At 44.4% G+C, this 12,085-nt stretch overlaps 1 protein-coding gene across 9 annotated transcripts in view; it reads left to right on the top strand.

Annotated features, from left to right (window-relative positions):
* TNIK (TRAF2 and NCK interacting kinase) overlaps positions 1-12,085 on the top strand; it is a 384,684-nt gene that overhangs the window by 285,117 nt on the left and 87,482 nt on the right. For all 9 annotated transcript variants that reach the window (XM_034998906.1, XM_034998896.1, XM_034998868.1 and 6 more), the window contains exons 10-12: positions 3,425-3,600; positions 8,196-8,262; positions 11,828-12,032. In XM_034998906.1, the coding sequence (XP_034854797.1) occupies positions 3,425-3,600; positions 8,196-8,262; positions 11,828-12,032 (448 nt within the window). The remainder of the gene's footprint in view (positions 1-3,424; positions 3,601-8,195; positions 8,263-11,827; positions 12,033-12,085) is intronic.

The following is a 12,085-nucleotide window of genomic DNA, read 5'->3' as shown; positions in this document are numbered from 1 at the left end:
TTTATTTATTTATTTATTTATTTATTTATTTATTTATTTATTTATTTATTTATTTTGACGTAGTGTTCCGTGATTCATTGTTTGCGTATAACACCCAGTGCTCCATTCAATACGTGCCCTCTTTAATACCCATCACCAGGCTAACCCACATGGTGCCCTTCCCTGCCCTACTCAGTGCTATAGTCTCCTGCAGGAGGTTCTGGAGAAACTCGGGAGGGACTTCATTCCTGTAAAGGGCAGTTGGTCTTTTTCTTTTCCCACGCTCTTTAAATGTGAAGATTCCACACAGGCAAAGAAACGCTTGATTGAGATCATTAGAAAAATCATAAGTGCTTCCGGGTATTATAAAAGTCTGATGAATCACTGACCTCTACCTCTGAAACCAATATACATTATATGTTAATTAATTGAATTTAAATTTTAAAAATTAAATAAATAATAAAATGCATAAATAAATCTTTAAAAAAAAGAAAAATCTTAAGTGCGTCTCAGTGGAAAGAGACACAAGTTTCCTTGGTCCAACCCACTTGTGCTCCAGATGAAGACCAGTGGCCTGGTGAGGTTAACTGGCTTAGCCAGGGTCCCAGGCTCCTCATTGCTAGATCCAGCCTGGAACCCCTGCCTTCTGCTTTCACTCCAAAGTTTATAGTCCCTCCTGCTATTTTATCTTCTGGGAAGATAAAGTGTTTGGTGAGGCTGGTATTAGAACTGGGGCTTCCGACTGTAAGCACCAAACATTAACATCTATCTCTCCAGGCCAACCCTGGGGAAATTAGTATTACTAATCTTAGGCATTTTTTTTTTTTAAGAGACAGAACTAAATTACCGGCAGCAGAGATGCAAACAATAAAGTTATATAAATGTACTTTAAACCCATTAGACCGCTCAGCAAACAGTCAAGTGGTGTTCAACATATGGAAAGGGTTTTACTTTTAATTAAACATGTAATTAAGCATATTGATTCCTTGGTCGCACTAACTTAAATAAGAGACAATAAATCTTTCTTCGAAGATTTGTTTTAAGGGAGCATTATTCTCTCTTCAAACGGTACCATTTGAAGAAGACATGAGATACGTTGCCAGCCTTATGGTCCTGCACATCTTGGCCCAACCTTTGGACCCCGAGTTATTCTCCTGAATATCTCCGAAGCTTCCTTCCCACCGGAAGAGATAGTGGAAAGAAAACTCTGTACCACAGCTGGTTCTGCTGAACTCTGAACACTCTCCCCTCCTAGTTGCCACTGCCTTTTTTTAGATGTCAGTATTGGGGAATGGAATGTACAGTTTATCAAGTCTGGATCTCATGTTTAAATTGGGTGTGATTTCTTTTATTTATCACCTTCTAAAATTAATAGTTAAGCACTTTATAAAAAGAAAGCACTTCCTTCTCGTTGCAAGCAGGAAAAAACAGCTTTCGTTTGCATTTGTAATGAATATTTAACAGCTCCCTGTCTTAATTTGTTTTTGTTTTCATGTTCTTGATACTGATTTTCTACCTAGAAAAGTGCCATGTGGAACTTGTTTATTTCTTTATGCAGGTTAACCTCGTTCTCTTCCGTTTATTCCTTAGGACAGCCCATTATTCCATGATGGATTTTTTTCACAAAGTCTCTCCTTAGATGATATCACATTTGTGTCTCCATTCATTTGTCTGGTGGGCCTGAAAAAGAAAGCATATTCAATATTATCTCTTCTCCAAACCTCCCTGTCTGTCCCTCACAAGCACACATTGGAAGGTAACCATTTCACACACTTGTCCAGAACTCACATCTGATAACCATGCGTGCATTCATTCATTCATCAAGCATCTGAGGGCCGGTAGGGTGCTCTGGCTACAAAGATGACTCAGGCACACCAGACACTGGAGACCGCCCATGTGGAGGAAGCAGGGGTACAGGCTGAAGGACATGCAAGAAGGTGCACAGAGTGTCCACCCTATTATTACTGTTTTCCACAGTCCACAGGGTGGCCGATCCTGATTGATCCTGGGATGACCCCCAGCATAGCAGGGTACATCTGCCTCTATGTAAAATAATTTGAAAGCTTGAACTTATCTTAGAAATTTAGGGAGGAAACAATATGAATGATTCAGTCCTTTAAAAACATGGAATAAGATGAGAAACTGCTTTGACCAGGGCTGAAGTGGAGAGTGGTGCATCTGTGAGTGCCCTCTTACATTGAGTGCCCTCTTGCATTTGAATTTTAAAGAACATGCTCACCCTTGTGTTCTGTGTGATGAGGACAGCTTTCAAGCCTGAAATCTGTGTGGAGGGGGGCCTGCTGGCTGACCCAGGGAAGCTGGCTCGTGGGATCCTCTCCTGTTACTCCACAGCACTCCACAGGAGGGCGACAGAGAGCACAAAAATGGATTTCCTCCTGCTCTGAGCAGAGTGGGTACGGCAAAGAGGGTGACCAGAGTTCCCCTAAGGTCTCTGAGGGTGATGTGCCAAGCTGCCAATGGGGCACACCAGAAAGGCATGCTATATAGTCGTGAAGTAATTATTTATGATGCTGGGCAATTTCTTGGGCCAAAACATGCATGCCCAACTCATGAATCATAGCTAAAGTCCACCTTTAATTTCTACCACAGTGTGGACTCGCTCCCCTACTCATTACTATGGTGTCTCTCCCCGGCTCTCCCCTGCCCTGTGACTCTCTGGCACAGGGTTTATCTTTGAGGAAATAGTGCCTTTCTAGAGGGAGATAAGTGCACGTCTGGGTATGAACTTAGTCCCTAAGTTTCCAGGTCCTTGGGTTGATAGCAAACATACTCATACACCCTGTTCTTATTGATTGGAGAGCAAAGTTCAAAAGTAATTTTGAAATTACCAGTTAAAAAATTTGCCTAACCAAGTTCACTTTACCAAGTAAGAATCTTTCTCATTTCTACAAAACGTAGAAATGAGCCAACCCTGATTATGCTCTCCCCCAGCTTTCATTTTCTGCCTCATTTAGACGGCTTACCTCAGTGTCCCTGATGTATAGTGTGCTCAGCCCCAGCCTTAGTTTTTCACTATTTCCTGCCTCCCTGAACTGTCTTCCCAGAGTGATTTCCTCTTCATTCTTTAAAGGCCAGCTCAGGTACCCTCATTACAATGGACCTTCCAGATGTGACTCTCACCAAGGTCTTTCTCTTCTCTGATTCCTTTTGGTCTCTTGTGTGATATTATATATAAATTGTGCAAAAATGCTTTTATGAGTGTAACTCCCATACATTGCATGAATTGTGTGTTGATGGTGATGATGCCTTCGAACCCCATTGTACCTAATAAAGTTCTAGACCTATTTTGTGATTGATTGATCCCTGTGTTGACTAATTGCACCTATTTTCTTCCTTTTTTTCATCGTAGTGTCTTAGAAAATGGAAGTTTGCTTTTTCTTTGGATTGTGTTTTTATCTGTGGGTTCATCTCTTTCATGTGGCAGGTCAAAAAAATTCCAGTCATTTATTGAGAGCTGCTTGGTAAAGAATCACAGCCAGCGACCAGCAACAGAACAATTGATGAAGCATCCATTTATACGAGACCAACCTAATGAACGGCAGGTCCGCATTCAACTCAAGGACCATATTGACAGAACAAAGAAGAAGCGAGGAGAGAAAGGTTAGAAGCACATTTGTATTTCAGCAAAGGAAACAAAAGATGGAGTGGGTCATGGGCTCTTGATATATTTGGAGGTGGCCGTGGGGGTTTCAGATGGGCCTGCATTATTCTTTAGTGTGAAGGGCTGCCTCTGAGCTCGCAGCCTGTAGGCATCAATGGAGTGAGACTGTGAAATGGAATCTTCATGACAGGATAGAACTGTAAGGAATATTACCTTTTCCAGGCACTGACAAAAAGTCATGTTGAGTAATACTATGAAGTGGTTTAATATGACAAGTGATTTTCTTAGTTCAAATGAATATTCATGTTTTGAAGACTAAAAACCGACAGAAGACAACCTAAAAAAAAGACAACAAAAAAAAACCACTTAGTTGACATTTTTCTATCCTGGCAGTCTTCAACATTTAAGTTTTTGTGCTCTGAGGCTCATTTTGAATTTATTTCAGAAGTCAGAATGAATTTTCTTATAGTCACAGCATCGCCAGGCTTGATATATGGAACATTGAACTTTGAGCTGGAAGATCATTTAATGCACTACTTTATTTTAGAGAGTCAAAAGTCTTATCTCTTACGGCTCTAGCTGTTGTACCATGCTACCTTTTCCGTGCATCAGTGGAAAGGACATGAGGCAAACTTGGAGCCCTGGGACTGTATCCTGGTTGTTTGAATAGAGACTCAGACCTCCTTATCTAGCATCCTGACCAAGGAGAAAACTCACGTGGTCTGGGGCAGGTTTTGTGCCTAGGTGGGTGGGAGGTACGGAAGGTTGAGGTATGGGGAGGAAAGGGAAAGATCCAGAGGACAGACAGGGTGAGTCCTACCTGGTTGGAGGCAGGAGGAGCAGCGGGGTAGGGGGGAGGAGGGTGGAGTGGAGAGTAAAGGGGAAGGCCAGGCAGCAAGGGTGCGAGGCACATGGCCTTGTGCTTTTCCTCGCTTCTGTCCTGGACACGGTTCTCCTCTGTTCTTTCCAAGCCAGATGGCACATTGGAGGGTGGTGGGCAGCACAGGACGGAGGGCACTCTCCTTCTATTTGAATTCCCCTTCTTTGCTTCTGCAGTTACTGTCTGTAATGTGGCAAGGTATGAGCAGGTATGTGGGGTGGGCGGTGAGCAGTGTGAGACAAGACTGGGCAGAGGTAAGGTCAGCAGGGGGTTGGGCAGGAGGAGAAAACCTCAGTGAAGGTTCAAGGGAAGAGTTTCTTCCTGGCTGCCAGCCTCGGGAACTCAGGGAAATGTGCGATCGGTTCGACTCAGGAGTAGGAGGTTATGAGGCTAAGCCAAAAAGGAGGTCCATCACCTGAAATAACAAAATAGTGTATGTCAACTATACTTCAATTTAAAATAAAAGATACACTTTTAAATGTTTGGGGATCAAACTATTTTTACTTCATGTGCTAAATAGGAAATGAAGTTTCATTGCCTATTTTGATTGAACATAAAATTTTTACAGCCCTGGAAAATAAATATATAAATAAAAATCCTGAACAAAAAAAAAAAAAAAGGAGGCCCATCTCCAGTTATTCGTGGGTGGAGAGGGATGAGGTGTCTGTCAGGTGATGCTGGGAGGGGAATTGAAGGAACCAGAAAGAACCAGGCATGAGAGAAATAGGTAAGTCAAGATCAAAAAGTTCCAGGAGTGGGGTGCCTGAGGGGCTCAGTCAGCTAAGCGTCCGGCTCTTGATTTCAGCTCAGGTCATGATCTCAGGGTCATGAGATCGAGCCCCGTGTTGGGCTTCATGCTGAGTGCTGAGCGTGGAGTCTGCTTGAGACTCTCTCTCTCCCTCTCCTTCTGTCCCTGCTCCTCCCACCCCTCCAAAAAAAAAATCCAGGACTGATTTTTCATCAAACACACAACCATTAAAGGCTGACTTCTCTAAAAGGGAAGTTTCTTTTTCTGTGGGCCTGTTGCTTCCAGATTCAAATTCTGAGTTCCCATTCTAGCTCTACCCCCTGAATAGGTACGTGAACTTCATCCCAGTTTTCTCATCTTTAAAATAAGAGAGGGGATATGATAGTAATCCGTATCGCCTGGTATTGTTGCAAATTAAATGAGATAAGGCATTAAAATGTCTAATACAATGTCTGGCATATAAACATACTCAATAAATATTAGCTATTTTTATATAAAAAGTTCTTTATTGACTTATAATTTTTCAACACAATTCAGAGTTACTTTCTGAGAACTCGTGACCTCTTTGCCTTTGACCTGTGAATAGAATGGGTAAAGCTTGGGCCTTGGGTTGTTTTCACATTTGGGGGGCACAGATGCTGGAATGTGACTCAGAACTCCCCATTCTATGACAATAGACTGTTTTTAATGTGTTCCTTCTCTGCACAGTAGAAGTGTAAGATCCTTGGTAGGAGATGAACTCAAGAGTGACCTGGTAATGTAAGGAACCTAATTCTGTTTAGGTTTAGAGCCATCAGAAGCCTTCTTCTTTGCTCCCCAGAAAGAGTATCGATCAAGCGAGGTCTCATCCATTTGCTCAGTTTCATCAAATGACTTAATTGACTTCCTCTAGGACTTTCACACTCTCTTAGTAGCTCTAGGACCAGCTTTTGGTACACTCAAACAATTTTAATGAGAATCGATATATGATTTTTTTAACTTGATACTATTTTTTCCTTAAGATATGTTGACATATGCTAATTTATGCCAGTAATATAAAAGCAATAAGACCAGATTCTGGTGCAGTATTACAATTGAAGGGCCTGACAAATGAAGGTTTCACCCTAGAGAGTAGAAATATTTGGATTAATTGTGTGCTTCTTTCCCTTGCTAGAATTTCCCTTTGCTAGATAAAATTTCTGCAGTTTACTTCAAACTCTCTGTTGATTCATTTCAGGAAAGTTTGGAATAGTCAACTTTCAGTGTGGAATAGTGAAACACTTTATGAAGGTCCTTTACATTTTGGTGAAATAATACTCAAAAAATAAATAGCCCAAAAGCTTTGTGCATATCTAAATATTTGAAGCTAACTTGTGATTTAAAAAAATATATACTTGAAGTCACTGTGCTTTGGGCTCCTTTTCTTTTTTTTTATTATGCTCAGTTAGCCACTGTATAGTACATCATTAGTTTTTGATGTAGCGTTCAATGATTCATTAGTTAAGTATAACACCCAGTGCTCATCACAACACGTGCCCTCCTCAGTACCTTTTCATTATCCCTTTACTGGCTGAAGAGTAGGGAAGGCGGAGTGTTTAGTTCTTGTAGGTGCTGCCTCCTGGTGGTAACACAACCAAATTGCAGTTTTGGTTCCTTTTTAAGGCTACACAAATGCCTTCAAAGTTGTAATTACTAACCCACAGCTATGAAAGGATCACAGTAATGTGACCCTCCCTTGCCTAAAATTAAAAGCTCTTCCAAAACTCCCCATTGCCCACAGAAAAGTCCTCAGGAAGGTGTATATAAGGATTAGGAAGTCGTATCAGACGTGCTAGGCTTACTCATTCTGTCTGCTTTTCTCACAGCCAGACATCTAGCCATTCACAATTCATTGTGAACATCTTGTGTACTACTGTCAGCCTTACTCACGTGGTTATGTTGCTTAGAATGCCCTTTCCCACCACTTTCAGCTGCCATCTGCCTGGAGCAGGGCCACTGACATTGTAAGGCCCAGCTCATTTCCTCCTCAAAAGACTTTGCTGGCCCCTTCCCCCATTATGACCAATGGACTTTGCTCCTTTCTCTGTTATCCCATTGCTCTTTTTATGCATTTCTATTTAGCATATAATATGTTGGAAAGAACATAGTTTTAAAGTTGGAGAAGTTCTGGATGGAATTCTAAATCCAAATCCCAGATTGATCGGTCTTTTATTAGTAAGTCACTGGTCCTGTCACTTACCCTCTTGTAATAGTGTCTTTGCTTGAAAAGTAGGTAGTATGTTAAAGGATTGTTAAGCAAAATAAATGGGAGAACATAAGTAAAGTATCTACCAGGGTGACTAGCATGGGAGACACCCAATAAAGATTAATTTCTTAATAATCATGGCAGATCTGATTACCTACTTGTCCATCTCGCCCATTAGATTCTGATCTCCTCCAAAGCAAAGACTCAGTCTTATTCATTATTGCATGTTAACTTGCTTAACATATTACTGAATTAAATGAATGTCCCCAGTGGGTCATTTAACTCTATATTTCTAATAGCACGTGCTGTCAAATTTCTTTCTGGTGTTTATCGAGATATCTAAAGACAATTTGTGGGTCCATGTAAGTCATAATAAAACTCTTACTTAAAAAATGATTAATACGGACAATAAGTGAATAGTGGGCCAATAAAGATTGGTTTAGGTGGTCCTCTAATGGGAGTTAACACAAACTGAACAATTATTTTTCAGTTCCTTGTCATTGAACAGCAGGCATTAGGGACAGATATCTAGAGTCAGCTGGAACAGTCTTGGATGTGAATTCCACCAGCTCAGCTGGTGGGAACTGTTAGATCACAAGTCAGGAGGCCTGAAGCCTGTCTCAGGTCAGCATTAATGACAACTCTTTGGGCCTCAGATTACTTATATATAAAACGAGGGGGGTGGGATTGGCTGAGCTGTAGCATCTTTTTGTGCACTAACATTCTGTGAGTCTTTCTTTAGATGAGACCGAGTATGAGTACAGCGGAAGTGAGGAAGAAGAGGAGGAGAATGACTCAGGAGAGCCCAGGTAGGAGAACAAAGGCCAAGTCTTATTTTCACGTTCTGAATTGTGCTTGTGTGAAACTCACTTCCTTTTGATTTATAGGTTCATTTTTAAGAATCCAGCAAGGTGGTCTTATTTAATTTATTGCCCATGAACATACTCATTAATTTGGGAAAATGTCCCCAGGCAAACTCTTACAAAAACGTGGAAATCAGCGTATTCTTTATCTTGTCCCCTAAGATTTATGGTCTCTATTCTAAGACCTTGTTTCCTCACATATGTAACGTGTGGAATGGGTAGGAGTCAATTATCTGGGTAATGCAAGACTCAAAGGACCTAAAACTATGACTTTCAGGAGACCTAAGTGGTATTTTTGGACTCGAATTACTCAGTTTGTTACTTCATACCTTTGAGAAGCCCATTTGGGCAGCCACCGTCCTTGTCACATGTCTTGGTATTTTCACCACAAGCTAATCCAAGAGGAAATGGTTTCCAGGAAATCAAATCACACTCTAGAGGGGAACCCTAAATAGAAACTTTCTTGCTCATTCCAGTTGTCACATGTTGGACTCCAGGATCAGTGTTGCTTTATCGTTATGATCCGTGCGTTTTGAATTTCACTTGACATTGATTCCCACTTCTTCCAGTCTGTGTATCAATAATTAAGGTTAGTGTGCTCACATTGCCAAGATTTCTCTCCCATGAGAGGATTCAGCTGGTGGCAGTTTGGTGAGTTGAGTCGCACAGGCACAAACACCATGGTCGGTGTAGGTGAAGTGAGATTTATTGGGGAAAATGCACTGGCAGGAGGCTCACAGGGGAAATGGGTCCCCATCCTCTAGCCATCCAAGGAGGGGACTCCAGTGGTCCAGGAGGAGAAATTCCCATACTGTGAGGCACAGCTGCCTGCTCAGGAAAGGGGCCAGCTCTGTCGTTGCTGCTAGAACAAGCTGGTGGCTTCTTTTTCTGAGTTAGATCTACGAAGCTGGATTACTGCTAAACTACTGGAAGAAGAAGGGACTTACAGGGCCGTCCAGTTTTTCTCTACACCTGATACAGGAATTATCAAGGTCAAAGACTGAAGGAGAATTTTTCCTTCTATCCAATACTTTACACATTGGCTGCCCCCAGTTTAGCTGCGTAAAGATGATGTTTGTCAAGTAGTGACGTGGAAAATGAACATTCTTATAAAGGCAAAGAACCAAGTGCCCTGCTCTCAGAGAAGTTGCGTACTATTCTTCTTTTTCCAAAGCTCACCCCGATGTCATGTCAGCCCTACTGATCACTCTCTATAGAACTGAGAAGCCCTGTTTTAACTAGTACTTGTCAAACTGCATGTTAGGAGTCAACTTAGCAGGCTGACCTAGCCATGCCTTAACACTTTGATAATTGTAACGTGTCATTGTATCACATGGAAGATTATGTTCCAAGTCCTGTCTTATGTACCCATGTAATTAATCTTCATGAAATCCTGAAAAGTGGCAAGGGACAGTGGTTATCTCATTTGAGAAATGGGGTGAGAGCCCAAAGATGGCACCCAAGCCCCACACCAACGATGATTGAGCCACTACTACAGCTCTACTCGCCTGACATTGATTCTGCATCAATTTGCATTAATGGAGGCTCCTCGTGTGTGTGGTTCCCCAAGTCCTGCTTGTGGCCTGTGTACATAAGCACTGTCACTTGGGGCTTGTTTTAGTGTTCTGCACAAAAGCTGTTAAGTTTTAGAGGAGGTGTGCTCGTGGCATCCAAGCAATGTCTGTAAGACCTCAAGAATGAAGCCTTTTTATGTCATTTTTGGGCACAGATGACAGTCACACTGCACAATGGTTACCCTGTCCAACACAGAATAATCCCCTCGTCAACTGCCACCAAACCTGCTCCCCCCACCATTCGCCACCCCAGTTGGCGTCACCACCACTGTCCAGGTGCCAAGACAAAACCTGCAAGTCATCGCTCACTCCACACACCGCATCCATCAACCAGCTTCGTTAACTCTGCCACCAATGCTTCTCTCCGCCTCCGTCCCCTTGCCCCTCCCCACCCAGCTGGTGGCCCTCTGCAGACAGTTGTCCCTCGGCAGCCAAACAAATCCCATCACATCAGTGTCCTGACTATAAGCTTTCCGTGCGTGGTTTCCATGCCCCGTGCCTCCCCAGGTCTGCCCAGTGTCCCTGGCCTCCTCCCGGGGCCACCTCTCTCCTTCATTCTGCTCTGGGAAGTCCTCAGAGAGGCCCCACCTGTTCCCACCACAGGCCTCTACGTTTGCTTTCCTCTCTGCCTGAAAGGTTCTTCCCCTACTTCTTCGTGGGACCGACTCTTCATCATTTGAGTCTCAGCTCATCTGGCACCTTCTCAGAGAGGTCTCCCCTGATCACCCCATCTGCAGCAGAACCCTTAATCCCCGTCCCAGCCTCCTACCACTGTCACTCTTAAACTGTTACGTCTTCTATGGAGCCTGTTCATATGTGAAATTATGTTATTTGCAGCCATTTGTCTGTCTAATGATTTGTCTGTCTCTCTTCCCCGCAAGAAGATCACGAGAGAGAGAGTTTGTTTAGCTACTGCTCTATCCACTAGAGCCTCTTACAGTGCCTGCAACCTAAAAGCGGCTCATTAGTTATTTAATGGATTTATTTCAAGTGGAAGTCGCCAGCAAGATTAAAAGGGCTGGGTTTGCGTGAACAAATAGGAGCCTGCCCCACCTCCCTGTTAGGCTGCTATGCACAACCAAAGAGTGTAACTTTGAGCTGTTCACATGCAGTGAGATGTGAATAGAGCAGCCCTAGACCACCAGGGACACACACATGTGCACATGATGCACAACTACCATTTTACAGATGAGAAAACTGAGGCCACGGTGCTTCAACGGAATCTAGGGATCCGTGAGCTGGGTTGAAGTCCTTGCTACACCATCCGTTCCGGAGCCAAACCATGTCACTTCCCTTTAACCGTGGTGCAATGAAACAAGCCCTGAACTCTCAGATGTGGGTTCATATTCTACTCTGTGGTGACCCTGACTCTGATGTTTTCCCTCCCTGGCTTATCACGTCTTCACACGAGCAGCCTGCCATTTGCCTCCTGGGTCTGGGTGCAAGGTGTCGCGGAGGTGGTGCGGGGACGGTGATGTCCTCTTAGTAGAACACGGTCCCTTGTTGCTCCTGGTTGTTCCTTTCATTTGCTGGCTTTGTTCAGGCCTCTCTTAAACGTGAAAATTCAGCTGATCCAGGCCCTAGGGCTCACACGCTCCCTAAAACCTTTAGAAGCAGATCTTTGCGGGTCACCAGGGCAAGGGAGCAGTGAGGACGGTGCTGGAGAGAGGGGGACCTCTCTCTCGGGATGGTGACAGCATGCGCCTGCCCATGGCCACCGTGAAAAGGAGGCTGCACACTGGTCTGTGGTGCCCGTGACTCCGTTTCTCTGGGGCTGAGGACTGTAAGTAGCAGCGGCCCGAGAGCCCGTGGCCGGCCGTGCGGCTCGCGTCCCCGCGCGCAGGCGAGCTGCTGGCCCCGCCGGCCTCCCCCAGCGCCGGGGTGAGGGCGGCCCTCGCCACACGCAGCCTCCCCGTCTCTCTCTCTCCTGCCCGCAGCTCCATCCTGAACCTGCCGGGGGAGTCCACGCTGCGGCGGGACTTCCTGAGGCTCCAGCTGGCCAACAAGGAGCGTTCGGAGGCCCTGCGGCGGCAGCAGCTGGAACAGCAGCAGCGGGAGAACGAGGAGCACAAGCGGCAGCTGCTGGCCGAGCGCCAGAAGCGCATAGAGGAGCAGAAGGAGCAGCGGCGGCGGCTGGAGGAGGTGAGCGTCCGCTGGGGCGGCGGCTGGAGGAGGTGAGGGTCCGCTGGGGCGGC

The sequence above is a fragment of the Mirounga leonina genome, unplaced genomic scaffold, assembly GCF_011800145.1.
Source record: "Mirounga leonina isolate KUSES-001 unplaced genomic scaffold, KU_Mleo_1.0 Mir_115, whole genome shotgun sequence".
Taxonomy (NCBI): Eukaryota; Metazoa; Chordata; class Mammalia; order Carnivora; family Phocidae; genus Mirounga; species Mirounga leonina.
The sequence above is the reverse complement of the archived record's forward strand: the minus strand, read 5'-3'. Positions and strand labels throughout refer to the sequence as shown.